Source organism: Phytophthora cinnamomi (genome assembly GCF_018691715.1).
Source record: "Phytophthora cinnamomi strain GKB4 chromosome Unknown Contig21, whole genome shotgun sequence".
Taxonomy (NCBI): Eukaryota; Oomycota; class Peronosporomycetes; order Peronosporales; family Peronosporaceae; genus Phytophthora; species Phytophthora cinnamomi.
In genome coordinates this window covers 909,681-931,762 of record NW_027150954.1, presented here as the reverse complement: position 1 = coordinate 931,762, position 22,082 = coordinate 909,681, and the positions used below count along the sequence as shown (strand labels likewise).

The 22,082-nt window shown below is 54.3% G+C and overlaps 4 protein-coding genes across 4 annotated transcripts; 3 read left to right on the top strand and 1 right to left on the bottom strand.

Moving 5' to 3' along the window:
• Nucleotides 1-2,301: 2,301 nt before the first annotated feature.
• IUM83_03599 (reverse transcriptase) lies at nucleotides 2,302-5,169 on the top strand (the record flags this gene model as incomplete). Its single annotated transcript, XM_067927615.1, has 1 exon — nucleotides 2,302-5,169. One exon carries the CDS (start codon nucleotides 2,302-2,304, stop codon nucleotides 5,167-5,169), a length of 2,868 nt encoding a protein of 955 aa, XP_067795230.1.
• A 242-nt stretch (nucleotides 5,170-5,411) lies between these two features.
• On the top strand, nucleotides 5,412-8,033 carry IUM83_03598 (reverse transcriptase; the record flags this gene model as incomplete). Its single annotated transcript, XM_067927614.1, has 1 exon — nucleotides 5,412-8,033. The coding sequence occupies one exon, from the start codon at nucleotides 5,412-5,414 to the stop codon at nucleotides 8,031-8,033; it is 2,622 nt and encodes an 873-aa protein (XP_067795231.1).
• Nucleotides 8,034-8,684: 651 nt separating this feature from the next.
• On the bottom strand, nucleotides 8,685-10,001 carry IUM83_03597 (uncharacterized protein; the record flags this gene model as incomplete). The annotated part of the gene is made up of 1 exon (XM_067927613.1): nucleotides 8,685-10,001. The coding sequence occupies one exon, from the start codon at nucleotides 9,999-10,001 to the stop codon at nucleotides 8,685-8,687; it is 1,317 nt and encodes a 438-aa protein (XP_067795228.1).
• Nucleotides 10,002-17,145: 7,144 nt separating this feature from the next.
• On the top strand, nucleotides 17,146-18,033 carry IUM83_03596 (neutral zinc metallopeptidase, Zn-binding site; the record flags this gene model as incomplete). The annotated part of the gene is made up of 1 exon (XM_067927612.1): nucleotides 17,146-18,033. One exon carries the CDS (start codon nucleotides 17,146-17,148, stop codon nucleotides 18,031-18,033), a length of 888 nt encoding a protein of 295 aa, XP_067795229.1.
• Between the last annotated feature and the right edge of the window lie 4,049 nt (nucleotides 18,034-22,082).

Genomic DNA, 22,082 nt, shown 5'->3' with positions numbered 1-22,082 from the left:
CGTGGTAATGGGCATGCCGTGGCTTGCACGGCATGATCCGGTGATAGACTGGAAGAAGCGCACGCTCGTGCGCTTCGGTCGCGGCAGCGGAACAGAGAGCGATGGCCCTGTTCCCGCAGCACACGCACCAGCAGGTGCGCGCGACTCACCAGTCGAGACAGCGCTTAATGCTGCTGTCCCGGAGTGCCCAAGAAGTGCGCGAGGGCGCGCACAAGTGAGACCAACGTCGGCAATGCTGCCAACGTCGGAAGAAAAAGATGTGTTGGTTCCGGGAACCAACACCCACGTTCAGGCGTGTAAGGGACAGTCCCTGACCCGAAGAGGTCAGGTCGACGACGACGCGTCGACCCCGGGAGCCGACGCACCCTCGGTCATGAGGGACTCCGCCAATGAATGGCGTCGAGGTGACGAAGGCGTGTCAACTCCGGGAGTTGACGCTGCAAACAGTGCGGACGGTTGCAAACGTACCGCACTGACGCAATTTGCATGCTGTCGTGCAACCGGGCTGCACGACGAAGCGCCATGCGGTCAAGCCGGGCTTGATATCGCGCGCCCGCAGACAGGGTCTGCCGGCGAACAACTGTCCACGGCCGGGCCTGGACCAGAAGAGCAGCTGTGCGGAGCCCGGTTCCGCACAACAAGAAGACGGCGCAAGCGAAGAACGCTACGCAAGTCTCAGTCCGAGACCGAAACGCTACAAGAATTGTCTTCTGGGCTGATAGAGGCGGTGGCGCCGTACGCTGAGACGTTAAACGCCTTGACGCGTACCGATACTGGATTCCAGTATCGTGAAAAGGAGCTCGCTAATCCTCCGACGAAGGCGTCGGAGTTGACTTCGCTTCCAGTCATGAGCTGGAAGCGCTTCACGCGCGACTTGCATGATGGACGCATCGAGCAGGTCTGCGTTCTTTCGAACAGGGAAAGAACGGAGAGCGAGAGCGAAGAGCTGAGACAGCTCTTCATGGGAAGTATCACTGAGAGCGAGGACACTCTCAGTGTGAAGACGAAGCGAGAGCGCTTCGAGGAGCAAGTCTGGAACTCGCTGAAGTCGAGTCCCTATTACGAACTGTTGAGGGAGTACAAAGACGTACTCCCAGAAGAGATGCCTGCGGAGATTCCGCAGGATAAGGGCATTCAGCACGAGATTGATCTCGTGTCGGGCACGAAGTACTGTGTCACGCGACAGTGCGAGAGCAAATACAAGCAATCGACGACTTCTTTGAAAGTCGTCGCAAAGCTGGACAAGTGCGGGAATCGAAGTCCCCGCACAGTGTTCCGACGCTCTGTGTCAAAAAGCCACAGGGCGGATGGCGCATCGTTCATGCCTACAACAAGCTGAACGATGCGACAGTACCGGTGCAGACGCCGATACCACGAAAAGATGTCATCATCGATTCGATGGCAGGGAGCACCGTTACACTGCTCTCGACTTGCGAGATGGATTTTATCAAATCCTAATGCGTGAGAGCGATATCCCTCTCACGGCAGTGAGCACGCCAAGCAGCATGCTCTGGGAATGGCTAGTAATGCCATAGGGGCTTAAGAACACCCCTGCGACTTTCAACAGGTGCGTGACGCACTTGTTGCGCTCGGTGCGCGACTTCGCACCGAGCTACTTCGATGATGTGTTCATCCACAGCCGGGCTGTAGACGGGAAGACCGACGTAGAGATGCACAGGGTGCATCTCCGGAAACTACTTGAGCTTGTGCGAAAACATACGCTCTACGCGAACCTGAAGAAGTGTATCTTCGGGGCGAGCGAGATACCGTCCATCGTGGACACCGCCTTTCCTCGTAAGGTTGGGTGCTACATCGACAGGAGCCAGAGTCAAGAATGCGTTGGAATTGGTGACAATCTCCTACACAACGGAAGGAAGAACTCGGATCAAGATTACCTTAGCAGGATCATTGGTGTATTTCTTCGACATCTGGGTAGGTGATCTATCTGGCCAAGAAGCTATCCTGGGCATGGACTTCATTGTCCCGGTCGGGATCCGGCTGGATCTGGCCGATGGATAACTCTGCCTGCCCGACGAGGTCCGGATCCAGCTCAGTGGGAGGCGACAGCTCTACAATGACAAGGCTAGGCTCGTGAGGCTGGATCAACACCTGCAGCTGGGTGCCGGAGAGTCCGTCGAGCTTCCGCTGCGCCTGCAGACATCGGATCAAGACAAGCTATTGGTTACACGCGGAGATCTGTAGGTGCCGACCGTGACCAAAGGACCAGACAAGACACAGTACCTTCAGACCACCAACGTCGGTGAGAAGAAGTTGGTGCTGTGTCGCGACGAGCGGATCGGCATGTGGCTCGCGGGCGACCGGATCCCGCGGCTGCAGGGCTTCGTGACCGTCGGATCCCGCCGCTACTTGGAGTGGCAGAATCTCGCCCTGCAGGCCACCACTGAAGCCGGGCCTGCGAAGGCAGATCCCCCACGGACCCCGCCGCCGCCGATGGTTGACCGCCCCAAGTACCCTGTGCCGCGCGCGATACTGCGGAGGCCGGATCTGCCACGGGCACAGCCCGTTGAAACTAGATCGCGGGGCCTGGAGAGCTGTCGGAACAAACCACAACCAGATCCACATGCGCAGGCGGTCCAGGGTGATGTGCCCCAGGTGACTGCTGAGACACTGTACCTCCAAGCCTTACAATCCGTGGAACCTTCAGATCCACAGTCGGCGAGGCTGCCCAAGACCTGCAAGAGCGCGGATCTCGACACCGAGGACGCGACGGGACCAGGCCAGGGTGATCCAGGCCTCGCCGTGGGCGACAAGACACAAGGAGTCCCAACCGCAGCGGCGTCCGGGTGCTCGACGCTCGCCATGCAGTGGGAGGTGGTCCCCGAGCCGTCGCAAGCCCAGATCACCCCAGTTGAAGCCAAATCACCCGGTGGTGGGTGTGGCCGGGGCGGTCTGGCGACAAGACGGCCAGATCCGAAGGTGGTGCCAGACAGTGTGTGCGAACCCCCCAGGATTTGGGCGCTGAAGGCGACAACGACGTCAGATGACCAAGATCATGCGCTAGCGGACATGCCCAGGCCAGATCAGGACCCGCAGCAAGCCGCCGAGGACCTGCCATCCCCAGATCCATCGACGGGACCAGGCGAGGTGCCCACCGATCAAGGTCCGACGCTGTACGCGCAAGGTGCCGAAGATCCAGCTGGCGTGGGACAGGCGGATAAGCCCGTTGTCCTATCAGAGAGTAATCAGGGTGGTAATCACCCAGAGACAGGGGGCGGATTTGCAAATCTGACATATGGTGATGAGGGACAGGACGCAGATCCAGCTGGCACACACGCATCAAGTGATGACCGAGCAGGAAAGGGCAAGGATCTACACGGCGGAATGAGACAGGAGGCCAACCAAGCACCGGGCTCGACGGCCGCTACTAACCCGCTTAATGCAGATCAGGCTGGCTCGGATCTGGTCGAGGACGAGCAAGTCTGCATCCATGAGAGTGGCGATTTGCATGCAGAAGACGTCGAAGCCGAGATGGCGGTGCTGCCTGAAGTCACGGTGGGGACGGCAGACGTGAAGATCGAGGACATACAAGTGGGCGATCCGGAGATCAACTCACCAGAGGAGATCGAGCGCCTACGCGGGTTGATCTGGAAGCGCCGACACCTGCTGATCGGCAAAGGCAATGCGTTGCCCCCCGCCGCCCGTGGCGTAGTTTGTAATATCGATGTGGGCGACGCGAGGCCCATTGCCCAGTGTGTGCGTAAGGTTGCGCCTCAGTTTCGCGAGAAGCTGTCAGATCTGATCAAAGGGTTGCTCGGAGCTCAGATCATCAAGGCCTCGATCTCGCCATGGGCCTCCCCAATTGTGGTGATCATCAAGAAAAACGGCGTAGATATACGTTTGTGCATTGATTATCGGCTGGTTAACAGTCTAACTAGGCTGATGATCTACCCAATGCCCCTGATCAACGACCTGCTCGAAGATCTGGACAAGGTACTTTGGTACTGTTCTCTTGACATGGCAAGCGGATTTTGGGTGGTGACCATGACAGATCGGGCTCGTGCGATCTCTGCCTTCATCACCCCGTTCGGTCTGTTCAAGTGGAATCGTATGCCGTTTGGCTTGAAGAACGCCCCCCAGATCTACCAGCGGATGCTCGATAATGCGATATATGGGTTCACCCGGATTCCGCGATCTGACAAAAGCGGATCCGGATCCGACGACGATCGAGCAGATTTTGCCCCGGAGCATGGTGATCTGGACACGTCAAGTGGTCTTCCGCCTAGATCAACGGGAGCTGGCTTGGACGGAAGCGAAGTCGATAAGCCCGGATCGGGCGGATCTGGATCTGGAGCTGTTCGGCCTGGTCGACCCGGATCTGACGAAGTTCGAGCTGGTCGATGCCGGATGAGTGGTGATCTGGAGAGTACGACCCAGCATTTCCCCAGATCAAGTGGATCTAGGTCCGACGGACTTGGATCTGGTAAGCCCGGATCTGGCCGATTCGGATCGGGTGATCCCAGATCGGGCCGGCCCGGATCTGATATGAGTAGATCCAGATCTAGCGAACATCGAGCTGATCTGCACCCGGCAAGTAGTGATCGGGAGAGTTCGATCAAGCCTTCGGTGTTGGGACGTAGATCTTATATTGACGACATCTTGGTGACCGCCAGATCGTGGGATCATTTGTGTGTACGGGTCGACGAACTGCTGGAGGGGTGTGACGAATGGAATATCTCGATTAGCGTGGTGAAGAGCTTCTGGGGCAAAGCCAAGGTGGAATATCTTGGCCATAAGGTATCCAACTCAGGCCTGGAGGCGAATCCCAAGGATCTATCTGCCTTGGTGGACTTGCCGTTCCCGGGATCACTCAGATCAATGCAGGCGTTCCTCGGAAGCTTAAATTATTACAGTCGGTTTATCGAGGATTATGCAATTTACGCTGCGATCTTGTATGAGCTGCGAGAGGTGGACTTCGCCACGATGTCAAAGGCGGAAGCTCGGGCCCAGATCAAGGCACACCTGGATCAGCCCGCCCCAGATCACATCGGATCACCGAGTCAGGATCTGGGATCTGGTGATCTTGGATCCACGATTGGTGAGACCTCACAACAAGTGATCTGCACCCCAGCGGCGTTGCGTCGACTCTACACGGAGGCGAAGTCCCCAGATCAGCGCTGGAGCTCCAAGCATCGGGATATCCTGATCTAGTGATACCGGATCTGGAAGCACGTAATCCGGAGATACCCGATCCGAGCTCTCATAGTCTGAAGACAGGCGATCTGGGCCTGGGTGGTCTGGGCGAGATCGACCCCCGCTGGATCCGAGCTCACCGGGCGTTTGCTAAGCTGAAGAGCAAGGTCGCCTCGACTCCGATCCTGCGCCACTTCAACTCTGGTCTACAACCAGTAGTGGTGGTGTATGCAAATGATTGGGCGATCTCGGCAGCCCTGATGCAGGAACATGATGGGATCCACTATCCGGTTACCTTCGTAAGCCGCACGCTGAAGTCCAATGAACTCAATTATGGGATTGTCGAGAAGGAGGTGTTAGCGTTGCTGCGGATCCTGGATCTGGGTTATAATATGTTGGTGGGCCGCCCGATCAAAGTCCTGACCAGGTACTCCACACTGGCGTGGCTCTTCAGATCACCGGGGTTACAAGGACGCCTAGGACAGTGGGCCGTCCTGCTCTCTCCGTGGACGCTAGAGATCGTCAAGTGTACCAAGGGCGAAGACGAGATCCTGGGGGCGATCGCCGCCAGCATCACACCCAGATCACAAGTGGATCAGGCCTTGATAGCGATTGCGCCGAAGAAGGAACCCAGGCGCCAGATCCAAGTACCGATCCCGACTGTACGGCTAGATGAAGAGCTTTTTGTGGTCAGCTTCGACGGATCCGCCCGCGTCAAACGTGGTGGAGGCGCTTACAGCGCGATCCTATGGAAGCTGCCCGAGTGGAGTGTGGTAAAAGCTAGATCCGGCTATGCTGAAGGGTTGACTGTCAACGAAGCCGAGTGCCACGGCCTCCTGCTGTGTATGGACCTACTCGAGGGAGAAGATCGGCGCAGGCTAGTGATCTGTGGCGACTCAAACCTGGTGATCCGCCAAGTGAGAGGTGAGATCGACTGCAAAGCACCAGGGCTCACACTGCTAAGGCAAAAAGCCCTAGATCGGCTGCAGATCTGGCCCGATCACGAGCTGGTACACGTCAAGCGCGACTGGAACGGTAGCGCTGATAGTCTAGCGAGCGCCGCACTCCAACGACAAGGCGGGATCCTGGTCGACGATGAGACGGATCTGCAGGATCTGGTCACATTGAATCGACTGCACGAGATACTGATGGTTAGGAAGGAGGAGGCCGACTCGGTCGCTCGAGTTTCGCCAGCAACCACCAGATCGAAGGCTAGATCCAGATCCACACCTACCGTCCTACAAGAAGATGTAGTGAGAGAGCTGAGGATCGATCGGATCCGGCAAGCTCAGGACGAGGAGGCGTGGATCGCCGGGCTGAAGAAGTATTTGGTCGGGGCGGCGCAAGATCTGACGCAGGATGAGGCCAGATCCTATGGCAATATTAGCATGGATTACGAAGTGGATCTGAGTGATCTGTCGTTCTACTGCCATCCTACGAGGAGATCGGAGGCGGATCGAGATGGACTGATGCGACTGGTGATTCCGGAGACACTCCAACAGGATGTTCTGCATCACTATCACGCGAGTCTGGAAGGTGGCCACCAAGGGATCGGACGCACGTATCAGAAGATCCGAGATCACTTCCACTGGAGAGGTCTCTATCGGAGCGTGCAGCAATATGTCGGAGAGTGTGTGGACTGCGAGACGGGCAAGGGACGACCCCGGATCCAGGGTGAGTCACCCGGTAACATCCAGGCAACCTACCCGTTCCAGATCATAGTCATGGATCACATCCCGTCGTTGCCCAAGTCCTACAAAGGTAACACGGAGCTGCTGATCTGGGTGGATCTGTTCACTGGGTATGTGATCGCCAAAGCTAGCGCCTCGAGAACGGCACAAACGATCGCGGAGTCATACGAGGAGTGCGTGTTCAGGCGATTCGGCGCCAGCGAAGTGATCCGACACGACCGTGAGCCAGGGTTTATGTCCGACTTCTTCAGATCGTTCAACCGGATCTTAGGACAACGACAGCGTGCCACTATGGCTTACCGCCCCCAGGCCAACGGCACAGCCGAACGCATGGTGCAAACAACGACCAGGGCACTCAAGATGTACGTGCAGGATCTGGATCAACGTGATTGGGATGATTACGCACAACGGCTTACCTTCGCGATCAACACTGCTCAGGATCGGATCCGGGGGGAAACCCCGTTCTACCTGGTACATGGGTGGGATCCTAGATCCACCTTGGAGGCGACGATCCCGTTAGGCAGCACTCGACGTCAGGATCGAGATCCTCGGAGGTGGAGATACCAGATCCAGCGCTATTACCGACAGGCACGAGAGCAAGTCAATGAGAAGTTGCGAGAGGCGATCTCGGATCGGGCAGACCATCATAACGAAGGAGTGCACCCGCACCAGATCGAGGTCGGATCCCGTGTCTGGTTATACCTGGATCGCGTCAAAGAAGGGTATGCTCGGAAGTTGGCGCACCTGTGGCACGGCCCATTCCGTGTGGCGGAGAAGATCGGCGAATATGCAGCTCGGATCGAGTTGGCAGGTACAGAGTACCGCCTCTTCCCGGTGGTGCATGTCTCCAAGCTCAAGCTGGTGATGACATTCCCAGATCGCCCCCAGATCCGGCTGACAGTCGAGGATACAGATCGTCTTGATTTCGATGAAGCCCTGCTGCCTGAAGATAGCTGGATCCAAGATCTGGACGAGGGCGAATACGAGGTGGAGAGGATTACAGACATGAGGACAGGAAAACGAACTCGTTATGGCCGGATCTACAGGGAATTCTTGGTGCATTGGAGAGGGTACGACGAACCGACATGGACCGATGAAACAGACCTCAGTTGCGGTGCGATACTCCACGATTTCTTGCGGCATCGGGCAAATCGGAACCGGTTTGGCGTGATGCAGTCTCACGAGGAGTAGTGAGACAGGGGTCAGCTGGAGTGAGTTGGTCACTCCAGCGGTGTGTTGGAAGAAGGATCTGCAGGGTGGCTGCAGATTAATGGGATGGGTGATGTATATTGCATGTGGAGATCTGGCGTTGTGTGCGTCAGATATTGGCAAACTGAAGACTGGTACGTTGATAATGCTCGCCTAAGGTCCCAGATCACTCAAGACAACTCGAAGCCGAGACGCCGAAGATAAGGTGGATCTGGCGCATATGGATCTCGGTCAAACGGATCTGGGATGAGTGGATCCGGATCAAGCTTATTCAGGTCTTTCGCTGCCCGCACTGCGTGGATCCGATGCAAGGAGGGATAGATCACGTGACCCCGGATCTGAAGTGGAGCTGGATCAGGTGGATCCGGATCCGAAGCGAATTGGAATATGTCGGAATGAGGTGGATCCGGATCTGAGGTGAAGACAATGTGAAGCAGCGCAAGCTGGGTAACCAAGACGGCGAATGACCGATCTGAAGATCGCTAGACGAGGCTGGAACATGTCGATATGGCAAAAGCAGTATTGGTGAAAGAAATAAGACATGCAAGCTGGATCTGGCCTAGACAGGGGAGACTTCAACGATCGGGTAGTGGATCCGGCCAAGATCCGAGGCGACTCGGAAGGGTCCGCCCCCTACTCAGCGTCAGCAGTGTGGACACCGAAGAACTTGTCGGTGAGGCGCGCGATCTGGCGTGCTGGGTGATCTTGAGGGCTGTCGCGGTCGTGGTTGCGCCACGAGTCAGCACCGTTACACTCGTCAAGAGCCTCCAACAGATCTGTGGGCTCGGGGCGGTTGAGACGACGGTTCTTGATATTGGCTTGACGAGATTCGTATCCCGGATACCAGATCACGGACTCGTGGCGGCGGGGGAAGTGGAGGAAGAAGGAATCCAACAGGATGTCCAAATCACACCACCCCTCCTGCATGACCACTATCAAGACCTGCAGAAACCCTTTCCAGCGGTTCCCAGCGTGCGATCTGCGATTGTTGCGCTCCTTGTGATACACTGTCAGCCAGGGATAAGCCTTCGCCGATGCCGGTAAGATCGGGAAAGAGTGCGTGGATTCCCAGTAGGCTTGCCGATTTGCCTTTTCGTAACTCTGGTATTGCCGGATCGCGAGTCCAAGCCGACCACCAATATCCGTCTCAAACGAGATCGCGCCATCTGAGTTCTCAAGAACTTCCCAGGGGCGCGTGGCTAGTAGAGCTCGTACGTTGTTCTCCGTGATCAGCTCCCAGCAGAAGTCGGTGTCGGCGACTTGAGGCCTATCTTCTGCCAACTCGAAATAAGGGAAGATCCAGCCCAGCTGAATCGTCAGGACAGGGAACAGCGCCTGGATCCGCATTGCAGCGAGGGTCTTGTTATCGAGCTCCTCTGAGATCCAGGGATCTACGTCCGCCTGGATTAAGATCCGAGGTTGCGCTCGTCCAGGGATACATTGCGCCTCAGATCCGAATGGAGCGACGGGTGCTAGTGGATTACGGGCGGGACGACGCCGATTAGCCGGGGCTGGGTTTGGCCCTCGCGGATCCGGATCCGGGTTGGTACCAGAAACCTCGTCATCGTCGGGATCATCATCTGGGGATCCACCGGATCCACCGATCACAGGTCCACGCCGGGGAGACGCGTGCTGGCGACGACGCTCGGCGGATCGGGATTGAGCCATCGCCTGCAGAGTCTGGGCTTCGAGCAACTCGTTGGTGATCTGGGCGGTTTCTTCATCCTCTTCTTCATCATCGTTGGTGCCGCCAGTGCCGCTGGAATCCTCGCCTTCCTCCTCCTCGTTCTCGTCGTCAGCCTCTTCGGCCGCCGGGTGGCCGTGATCTTCTCCGGGTCCGTCCTCGTCGTCCTCTACGAAGCCGCCGTCATCGTCGATTTGGCCTTCTTCAGCCAGATCGTCCTGATCCGGGTGGTGCGCTGGCTCCGATCCTGATTGATCTTTAGCCATCTCGACGTCGGAACGCTTGGCCCCCTGGTTAGGCACGGATCGGAGTGGGCGCTCGCCTGGACGTGCTGAATCGCGATTCCCCGCAATGGAGTCACGGCGAGCACGTATCGAGGGCTCCGGATCGGCGATCTCACCACTTCGCTTGGGACGCTTCTCTTCCTGATCTGGGCGCTTGGCTGTTTCAGCGGGAAGATGCTGTGGGACAGGCTGATCTGGGACCTCGCCGGCGCTCTGGCGATCTCCTTGGGGATGAGGAAGCTCTCGAAGTGTACGGAGCAAAGCCGCCGGATCTCCCAATTCGTCAGAGGGGAGAGGTCGTGTACCTACTGCAGTGACCACGATCGCCAGACGTTGGAGAGCAACGTCATGCTCCAAGCGGAGAGCATTGCGATTCCGCTGTAGAGTGTCATGATCCAGCTGAAGGCGTTCATGTTGCTCCCGGATCTGATGGATCTGGCTCTCAAGCAGACCCACAGTCCGCTCAGCAGTGTCCAAACTCGCCCCTGTGCGGCAGATATGCGTCAGTTCACGGCCAAGGAGTTTCAAGCCAAGACGGAGGAACGTACGGAGATCCTCGAGCTCAGATCGTGCGCGATCTGCGTCCAGTATAGCGTTGTCCTGATCCTCCACGGTACTTATCAGATCCGCAGTGGCTGCAGCTTGGGTGGATCGAGCGGTGTTGAGATCGGCCTGTGTCTGCAGGAGGAGCACCCGGATGCCTTGCAGCTCGTCGCGGGTGATCCCCAAGCGACGGTCAGCCTCGGTGGATGCAGCTTGGGCCCGATCCCGCTCTTGGATGAGGCGAACTCGCTCCTGCACCAGTTGATCTGGGGCGGAAGCAACGCGGGCCGCCCGATCTCGCTCATCTAGGGCGTCCTCAGCGTGGTAGAGGGCCTCCTGCGCTCGGATCGTGACACTCTCAGCTAATTCACGCGCATCTTGGGCGTGGTCGATCTGCCTGTCCAGCGACCTCTGCTCCTCGTGGAGATTATGGATCTCGGCGCCAGCCAACTCTACCTCACTCGCGAGATGGTCATTGTTGTCGCGAAGTCGATCTCGCTCCTGCGTAAACCGAGCGACCCGACGTCCCAGATCTTAGATCTCTGCAGTTTGCTGCGTGATCTGGCTTTGCAGGCTCGCGACCTGCTGGGCATGGTCCCCACTCACGTCGCTGCTGGCGGAACTGAGGCCGGAGACCTCAGAGTGGAGACGTTGGAGTTCCTCACCTTGATTCTTGTAAAGGCGTTCCAACTCGCGCAGTTCGTGAGTCTGCTAAAGCAGCGTTCGAGAGATCTGGGTCCGCTGACGCTCGGCCGTGTCGCGGGCCGCCGTAGCTGCTCGGAGATCCGCGACGAGCTGGACCGAACGAGTAGAGAGGGCCCGGTTCAAGCAACGGAGTTCTTCAGGCGTGGCGCCGGTCGGAGCAGTCAGAATGGGTGGATCCAGGTCCGGGCGGTTACGCGGAGCGCTTGGATCCGGGCGCTGGCCAGACGACTTTCGGTCGGGGCCGGACATGGGGAACACTAGCGCGCCAGTGGGCAGAAATCAAAGGTGCCCGCAGTGATGCCGTTGTGCGGCAACAACTACGCGCAGGAGGCGATTGTGGAGAAGCGTTTCCGGGAAAGGGGTGATTGGGAGCAATCGGCAAAAAGATGGATCTTGACGGAGTCACTATACCGCGGAAGTGACACCCGAGAAACCAGATCGAGGGGATCTGGTGATGTGGGTGGATCGAGGCTGTCAGATGTGTGTGGCGTCAAAGGGAGACTACTGGAAATACTACAAGATGACACACAAGACGTCTACATACGGCAGAGGGCCAGATCCGTACTGTCGGAAGTAGTTGGATCCAGATCACATGTACCCATGTGGATCCAGACCCGGGTCACCTGTACCCAGGCGGATCTGGGCCTCTGAGAGGTGGCAATGGCAAGCGAAGTGGAGAAAAGAGTTTGTGACGACCCAAGGACTCAAGACCAGCGAGGATCAGCGTGAATCAAGCGGATTTGGGAGAGGTGGATCCAGACCACATGTATCCATGTGGATCTGGATCCGGATCCCGTACGTCCGGGCGGATCCAAGCCTCTGGTAGACGGCTAAGACGAGGAAAGCGAGGAAAGGAGGTTGCAACAGCACAGGGACCCCCAGATCAACGCAGACCGACCCAGATCAAGGCACTTCGGAGATCAGCGGATCTGGGGATCTGACGGATCTGGGACTCAGTGGGTGATCTGGTGGCTACAGCTCAACGGAGGGAACAAGCGACGATGCAGTGAAGGTAGAGGTGGTCCGTAGAGCCGGCAGGTACAGATGGGAAGATAGTTCGGATTGGGTGATAGGATTTTGGGATAGGATTGGACATAACCATAAATCAGAGTCGAATTTGCCTGGAAGTGCTCAAGTGGTCTACTCGCGGCGGGGAAACACATATTGACCCCGCTCGACGTACGCTGTGGATATTGGATTTGGCTCCACACGCACCCCAAGACTACCAAGCGCCAGCAAGCGGCCCTCACCCCCCAAAGAGTCAAATTTGCCTTGGACTACGCAAGTGCCTTCGCCTTCGCTTGGAATCGGGATCGATATTGGCCCACCAAGAAGCAGCAAGGTACTGGGTAGCAGATCTAGTGTTGGTTGAATAATCTGGATAATACATTGGCCAGATCAACCTTCCTAGTGAACTCCCTACAAGTGATGATCCCAGATCACCCGGAGTTAACTACTTAGCCGGGTGATCCTTGATTCTCAACTACCCTGATCCCGCTATAGTACGACAAAGGGCGACCTACCAAGTCGCAACAAGGGCCTACAACACACCACAAGGCAACCACTCGGCCGGATCCAGATCCAGGCCGCCAGATCCAAGTCGGGAACCACTTGATCTGGACCAAGAACCGCGAGCAGAGTGAAGATTTCCGCGCTGCTCCACCCGATCCCCGCGTCTCGCCAAGACGTTCCTACTTCAACACTTGGACTCTTCAAAAGTTACCAGAGGAGCAAGATCCAGCCCTACCGACGGGTACACAAGGTGAGGAGTTCAGCACTGATCACGGATCATCGGAGTACCCCCTCCGTTAGTCGGTGTCCGGGCGCTGTTGGGAAGTTGGATCTAGCAATCTCGCAGATTTTGCTGATCCCGCTACACCACATTGGCACGTGGCTGGTTCTTCAAAACGTTTCTGGTAGCGCGAAACCTTGTATACCAGCGACTTAAACTACGAACAGATACTCCTAAAACACTAGCTACAGTTGCGTTGTCAACAGAGTACACATACATTAGCATGCCCCTCCAACGCAAGTCTATCGAGTAGGTCATTCTAAACTCTGCTCCAGTTGCTAAGTGCTCGATGGCTGGGTAAATCTCAGCCATTCGGACTTTTTCAAGTCGGAGGTACCTTCGTAAGCACTTTCGTAGGAGTTTGGTAGGAGTTGGGTGTACGATCTGATTGGATAAAAATGTAACCACAATGAATAAATTGCTGTTGCGCACACCATAAAAATGCTTTAGAAACCTAACCATCTGTGCGAAGGAGGCACTTTTAGAAGCTCGATTTGCCAAAAGGGCTGAAAGGCACAATATATGTTAAATTCACAAGTGGCTTGTAGCCACTTGTGCGTGTAACCCCGTTGCACCAGTTGCTTTTTGGGGCCCCAGAGCCGAGGCGCAAGAGCTCGCGCCGCAGTCGATGGATTTCGACTCTTCGAGTGAAATGTGAGTCGCCACCGTCCCCTCGCTCTGATTGGTCGATATGATCGAATCTAAGTGGGGGAGGATGTAAGGGGTTATATGAAATAGAAACCCTGACACTATTCAGGGAAGGTCACCCCCTGAGTAGTGACCCAATCGACTTCAGAGCCAACCGATACATTTCGTATAGGACAAACTTTAGGGAGCTTCGGACTTCTATGCAGACCAAATATATAATATACACACCTATAAATATACTGAGTCTTATTATGCTTTGCAATGCGTTTGTCGTTTTCACCTAGTGTTTTGCCCGAGTTATAATATCTGGCGCCCGATATAAAAACAGATGGCCACTAACTCGACCAAGTTATTTTCACCAGCCTCGATATCGATCTCGATTTACGCTATCTGTGGTCGAATTGCCGGCAATTCGGGCCGATTTATTTTAAATCGCGATGGCTGTGTACGGATTATAATGCCGTGTTTTATATATATATATATAATATGAAGTTGGACACTTACATCTGGACACTTGACGAGTGGTCGGCAGATCGCGCCGCAGATGTGTCGAAGCACCGCAGGTTCCGAAAACCTTCAAGTGCAGCATGTACTCTCTCGACTACCGTTGGCGAGCTGTTTTTCTTATGCATGTGTATGGAATCTGTATGCAGGGTGTTAGCGATATATTTTGGCCTAACGTGCGAACACTGCAACATTGGTACAAGTTGTTTTTGACCGATGGTGTGGTTGATGAAGGAATCGAACTAACCGCTCGTCGCGTTGGCCGAGTGCCGTGGTTACCCGTGTTCGAAAGTACGTGAAAGCCCACTCTACATTTTATTTAGAGTAGCTACAGCGGTTCATACGAAACGCTTTTCCTAATGTAAAATGGTAGCGTAACATCAACATGTGGTCTTACATGGCGGGGAGCTGCTCGCGCCACAGAGAAGCGGAAAGCCCAGTGTTGAAGGAGCCGCTCGTGCACTCACAGACGAAGCTAACGAGCCGTTAAACACGTCCAACAGAGCCGTACCGGAGTAGCAGTGGTCGGCGACGTTACCTCGGTGTCCTGAGAACCAACGATGCGCCCGTTATATTTAGTAGGAAGAGGTGGTGCGACTTACCTACGCCTGGAGGTCGTTTTGCTACCGTCTCGCATTTTTATGTCTTCGAATTATTTTATCTCAGAGATCGATCGAAGTCCTAAATCCGAGCGACAAAATATCTGCAAACCACAATAGATCTACCCGTATTTCTGATCAATCGGTCCCCTTCGGCCAGGGACACGTGAACTACCATTCACTGAGAATTTTGTATACTCTTGAAAGCACACACTCCCTCTGTGCGAAGTGCTCGTGACCACTGCAGGCCGACGCCCCCATTTTCACGATAGACGACTCTTGAACTCGTTGGTTAGCTTATAGTAGCTACTACTTGATGGCTTTATCGCATGGCCTCTCGTGAATAGGTTCGTCACATATGAGACCACGGCAAAGCCGGGGCTGCTTCGCTACACCTCCACGGCGACGGATACCACAAGCGCCAAGGGCAAGGAGGGCACTTTCGATCCAGCGGCCCTGATCGACAGCATCCCGATCATCAACACCAGGTGCAAGATCGACCATCAGCCCTGCTGCTCCTGTGTTAACAATGGCAGTACCACCAGACAGCCTTCAACTGGTGGGTAGTAGGCGGCATGTCCAATTCGCAGTTCGTAAGAACTGTGCTTGCCGCTCCAGGCGAGTTTGCCATCGAACGACATTCAGCTACATTCACGCTACACTGGGCAATGTTGGGGTTACGGCACACAAGTTGCATACCCTCGTCATGCTTGTCATTGTACAACTTACTGTTCAGCAGCGCGAAAGCAGTAAAAGAAACAATGTAGACGACGCAAAGCAAGTTGCAAGGCAAACAAGGAAGCAAGTTGCAGAGTCAAGCACGGCCAACAGGGGAGCAAGTACAATCACCAGCGCTGAGCTGCATCAGGAGGGTTAGTGCCGCTAGTCAACGCGTCGATGGCGTGCAGACAGCCGGACCTCGTGCCTAGAATTGGAGAGCGTTGGGGGCGTTGGCGTGTGTGCGTGGCGGCCACTACTGTACAATCTTGACCGCAAAACCGGCGTTCCTCATGGATTTACCGTGAGCATAATCTTGCTCAAATCCGCGGTCCGCATATTTTATTTTGCAAATCTCTCGCAATTTACCTAAACCGGTGGAGCGCACAAACTAAACATGTCGCTGTATTCGATAATAAGCACAAAATTTACTCACGACGGGTGGAGATGGTTTTAATTCTACATTCAAATACTCAACTTCCAAATGCAAAAATCATCGAACTGCGAATCAAGCGGGCTCCTCAAGCCCGCGAACCAGTTTTTTGTCACACGGCCCGTCCATATAGGAAGTTAATGAGTGATCTTTACACCAAACGAGCGCAACATCGGCTGCCATAGGTGCTTGCGCGTGTTCGTGGACTAGTTTGAGAGCTGCGTGGCGTCGATGGGTGCCAGTGCTTCCTCCTCTTATTTGATCGATACGGGTGGGCAAAGCACTACCTTCGGGCTAAACCATCCAGGCATTGAGCACGTTCTTGGCCTCAGATTCTCAATGCGCTCTGCGCGGCCATCTCCTCGTCTTGGTTTCTTAATTTATTACGAAGCACGTAATTATTATAATCATGTGGCAATATAGTATTCGTATTACGAGACGACTTACGAGACGACTTACAGGACGGCTTACGGGACGGCTTCAAGGTAGAGTTTACGGATAGTACGCGATCCACTACACATGTACTATTTAATACCAACCTAGGTATTATGTAACAGCCGTGTCATCAGAGTGGTTCAGTTTTTGTGCATGACGTCACTGTTGTTGCGATTCTTCGGAAGCGGATGGTTCCCTTCCGCAATTTTCTTGTTGCTTGGCCGAAAAGCCTCAACGAGCGGCACAAACGAAGAGTGTCGTCTATTGTCTATTAGCACGACGCACCTTTCTGCTCGGTGAGGTCGCTATTTGTTTGTGTTGGTTCACGAGGTGATAACTGCCCCTGTCCAAATACTACTGCGTTACTTAATTACTTTTTCTTATTGTTTGTGCTGTTGTTGTGTTGCTGACTCTCTATTCTGTCCGCCAATCCAACCATGCTGCCATTCCACTGTTATTAATATGTGTATCTAACATATGTACCCAGGTACAGTTCAAACAGCAAAACAGTGAACCGATTTGCTCCTATTTTAATACATGTAATGCTAACCACATGTATGAGATGTAATACTGCACACATGTTACAGCTCATATGGTTGTCGGTCGAGACTTGATCTTCCTCCACCTTATGGACCGAAAGCAAAGCCCAGCTCGCATGGAATTCGTCAACAGGGTTATGATAGACAACAGCAGCAACCCCAGGCCTCTCTTCGAATTTCCTGCAAACATCCCATTCTCCATTTGTCCAAGATGGCCCCAAGTCTTCTTTCGAGCGTCTCCGCTGTCGTTCTGGCAACAACTTTGGTTGCCACGCCCACTGCAGCGGCGGCATCGGCGAACACCACCGCTGTCCACGCCCCCTTCGGAACCATCACGTCCAAGCCTGGAGAGTGTGTCGTGGGCAACCCGAACGCGTACATCAGCACGAAGGACCTCCAGTGGATTTGGGACAACCGCATGAAGTCGGAGGTGGTGCCGTGTGACAACTGGGTCATGGACCACATCGTGGCCAACAAGGGCTCCATCGACTATTGCGTCCGCTGGGACAGCAAGAATACGAAGTTGACCAAGGAAATCGCGGCTAAGCTCCAGCCGATGCTTGCCCGTCAGTTTGCAGCATGGAACCACTGGCTCATCGGCTACAACTGCTGGCCGTACAACAAGATCAAGGTCAACATCGTGGGCTGGGCTGCGAGAGAGGCTTCGGACCTGGAGTGGTCGGATGATTCGCTCGGCAAGCTCTACATCGGCGACCTCGACGCCAAGGGCTCCCCACAATGCCCCGAGAACTGCTACCGTGCGGCGGATGGACCCCCCGGTGGTACCAGTGGCTGTGATGGCAAGCCATTCGACCTCTCGCTGTGGCCCACGGAGGGACTCGGCGGCGGCTGGGGAGGCTACAATTTCCAACAGGTGAACCTCGACGACATGCTGGAGCACCTCGACGACCAGGAGCTCGAGATTGTTTCGCACGAATTGGGTCACAGTTTCGGACTACCGGACTTTTACCAGGAACCCAAGCCTGACAACTTCAAGCCCTGCCTCATGGACGCGCTCACCTCCGCCAGCGTCCGCGATACCGACGGCTGGATGCTGCGACGCGTACTCGAGAGCAAGAAGTCCAAGTACAACTTCTAGGCAGAGAAGTTTCCAGACTGAAGCCTGGAAACTAACTTCAGTGTCATGAATGGATCGTTAATAAAGCAGCCTTAATTGATGTTTGTTCAATCGCTTCTGTGCTTCTCATCGCCAACAGCGGAAACAGTGCAACAGACGACGGCCAACGAAGGAGTCAGTAACGTCTCTAGCGAAAGGACGTAGAGCGACATGGATCAGCGAGGCTAACAGCTCTAATATACTACCTCCGTTCGGAAATAGATAACCGTTTCCAATCATATTTCAGCCTACTCAACATAATTCCCCTTCTAAACCGATCGGGTTTGAATTCTAAATCTCCCGCGCTTTCGGATTCAATTCGAAAGTTGGTGGATGAGGGAGATTACGGATAGTGAACGCCAGGCCGTCTAGGAAACCCTACTGCTTCGCAGCGTAGGAGGCGTGCTTACACGTCGGGAGATCGTCCGGGTTCCAATGTATTTCCACGTGGGCCGCCAAGTTGTCGAGCGCATTGGAAGCGTGGAATCAACTCGATGGGAGATCGAGTAGCAGCTGTGGTCAAGTCAAGAAAGAGTGCAAAATGGACCGCCACCCCGCTGCCCCTGCCAACCGCCCGGACGACTCTCGTCCCCCACCTCGCCGACGCCACGAGCTGACGCTGCTGCGCCGAGGCCTGGAACGCCTGAGTCGACGGATTCGACGGAGACGATGGAGCTGAACCTGAGGCTGCCGCTGGAGTTCTACTGGATGGACGAGGAGCGCCCGCCTTTCGTGCCCGGACCGATTTCCCCCGTGTCTCGCATGTACATGCGCTACGTGCCCCACGCTCGACTTGGCGCGCGTCGTGTGCTGGAAGCGATGCGGGATCCGACGACGATGGAGGGCTCGGTTGCTGACGATGAGCGTGAGGCGAAGGCTGAGAGCGACGCTTGGACGGAGGACTCACGCTTCCCGCTGCCAGCGCCCATGGAGCATATCATGAAGTCTAACTGTGGAAATGATTACCGGCTCGGAGATTTGCATAAGGACAAACTGATGCGAATGGACAGTCTTCCAACGTCATTGCCATGCGATGCAACATCTCTCGCCAATGCGAGCGCCTCCCTGCTATCCATCGCAGCAAATGGGATTATCGTAGCACCCGAAGCCAAATCAAGTGCCCCTCAACTATGTAGTGAGACCTTAGATCCATTTTTGTGTATGTAGTGCGGCGGAACAAGAACGCCTGCGCCTCTCTGGGCTGTGCCTTGCCTAGTGTCAAATCTTGATCTCCCACAATTTAAACGCCTGCGCCTCTCTGGACTGTGCATGCTTAGTGTCAACTCTAGATCTCCAGCCCTCCCACAATTTTATTATCAGGAAAATAAACGAGGCGGAGCGCTGCGCAAAAAAAACAAAATGGTTATCTATTTCCGAACGGAGGTAGTATTCACTTCTACATTTCGATCGAGAGCGACAAACAACAGCTTCCCTGGGGCCAAAATTTGTACAAAACACCTCGGTTGACGAACTTTCTATTGAAATTTTGCCGTGTCTAACTGCGTAAAACTAGTGTGCCCATTGGTAGTAGGAGTCAATGCCATTAACCCTTTCGTTTACCGCCAGACAGTTCTATATTAAGCCTCCTATATATTAGTCAAGTCAAACAGGAAAAACCGTACCTCACGTAGGGTTCTATAATACAATATCATATAGGTTCATCGGTTATTATACGATTTTTTAATTCGATTTTACAGGTGAATTCGCTAAACCTGGTTTAGTAAACCAGACCGAGTGTATGGGTTTGCAGGTCGCGCCACGATTCGCCAAAAATGCCAGACTGCTGTGAAGCCGACGCGAAATAACCCAATAGAAGGAGTACCGTGGACCAAGGTATGGCGAATATGTTAGTAAGGGCAGTACCGTGGGTAACACCAAGCGAGATCTGTGGCTTCCCTTCGTAGGCTGCGCTGCCGCCTTACACCAAGGAAGAAGCACTATCTTCTCACGGAGCCCTGAACGATGGAAGCCCAACATTCAGATGTGTTATGATATCGTTATGATGAGAAGATATGATGCACTCTAATTGGGTGTAAATATAGTATTAAAATAGCCAATAGGAAAAATACAGGTCATTTACTTGTGTGCACTACAGACAATTTGCCGAGGGATGTAAGAGGAGGAGGAGCACGCGTGGCGTCGCCACTCCAGTCCCCCTCACTTCGAAATTGACGGCCTAGTAACTAGACCAACATTTCAGATACGTACTCAAGATCTCCACGCACCATGAGCTCTGATCGCAATGGGGGCGCTCCAACTCTTGGACTAGAGAAATTCATGGGGAACAACAAGGAAGGGGGGTACACCATGTGGAAGGACAAGTTCCTTACCTACATTAAGGAACAGGACCAAATCTACGAGCGCGGGTTTTTGGAAAAGGACGAAAGCTCGCCTCTGTTTTGATGGTCAACTTCCTGGATGGTCATCCGGAAGAACCGATCATTACGGTCTGTGAAGCCACCACAAGGGAAGAGGCAAAAGAGTTGCGTTGGCGCCGCCAGCATTGGACTAGGGCTAACTCGGCCATGCTGAACCTACTCAACCAATCGGTGACGAACATGTTCCTCTCGGGACTACAAACCCGGTGTCAAGCATGAGGCCCTGGGACATCTGGAAGCTGCTGGAGAAGACGTATGGGATTAAGGACGCTGGAGGAGTAATCGAGCTACGCCGAAAGTGGGATCTGAATATCGCCTCGAACTGGAGTGACTTGGGGACCCTATTCGCCCAGTTGAAGCAGCTCCGCAATGACATGAACCGGAAGATGACGGGATTGGCCGGCAAGGAGATTGTGACGGAACACTGGCAGTCCATGGAGGTGCTGGCTCAGCTGCCCAGCGAATTTTGGGGAAGCTCCATCAGCATGACGGCAGAATGGTTTTCCATCGAGAATGTCGAAATAAGCTTGCTATGCGTCTGTGGTGATCGCTCCAATAAGGAAATCAACATGCTTACGGAAAAGAAGCGTCCTGTCATGATCAATGTGGCGAAGAAATTGACAGGGGAGAAGTTCAACCAAGTTGAAGCGACGAGTGCTGAGCCTGGCAGCTGCTTCTACTGCTTTGAGGACGGTCATCGCAAGAAGGTCTGCCTGACTATGGAGAAAGATCGCGATCCGAAGAGACCGGGTGGAGCGTTGTTCCGCTCGAGCATCTGGGTTGCTCCGAGTGCGAAGAAGAAACGTTTGATGGTGGTGAAGAAGGGACCCACACCGAAGAAGAAAACAACCAGCGAAAAGGGCTCGGAGATGACGACGGCGGAAGCCCACGCCTACGACCAACAACTGACGAAAGCAATTGAGGACGCAGATGAGTTTGCGACGAGAATGTCCCTGTGAGTCAGGGAGATGAAGCCGAGGACAGGGCGTTCAACCCATTGGACATTGATGCTGAGGTAAGGAAGCATTTTGGAGCGTATTTGTCCATGTTAATGGAATTAGAGGTAACTGATGATCTGTAGGTTGTTGATACTGGAGCAGGACACGCAGTAAGCCCCAATCGATACTGGTTTAGTAGTCTTGGTCGAGGGCAACCTCACACGTTTAAGAACGGGAACCGGGGTACCTCATTGAGTACACTGCAAGGCACGGTGAGATTTAGTATACTCAAAACACAGTGTTACTATAGGGATATATCAATAAAGAATGTTGCGTTTGATAAGGTGTGTAGTAGTAACCTGCTAAGTGCATATTACCTTGCTACTCAGGGATATCGGCATATTCAGGCCATTAATGGGAAATACCTATATGTTTTGGATAAAACCAATCGATTCGTCTTTGCTGCTGTAGCAATTCATGAAGTTTACTACTTACCTAGTAAGAGGGCGGGCGGTAGTACTAAAGTATTATCTGCCAAAAGTATGAATTCAACATTTATCAATAACACTATGAAAGAGTGGCACTTGCGACTAAGTCACGTTGGGAAAGACCGCCTAATGAGGATATTGTCGAAGGAGGTAATTGACGGGGCACCACGCTTAGCATGGAAATACATGGCAAGTGTAGCTTTCTTTGCCACACATGTGCACTCGCT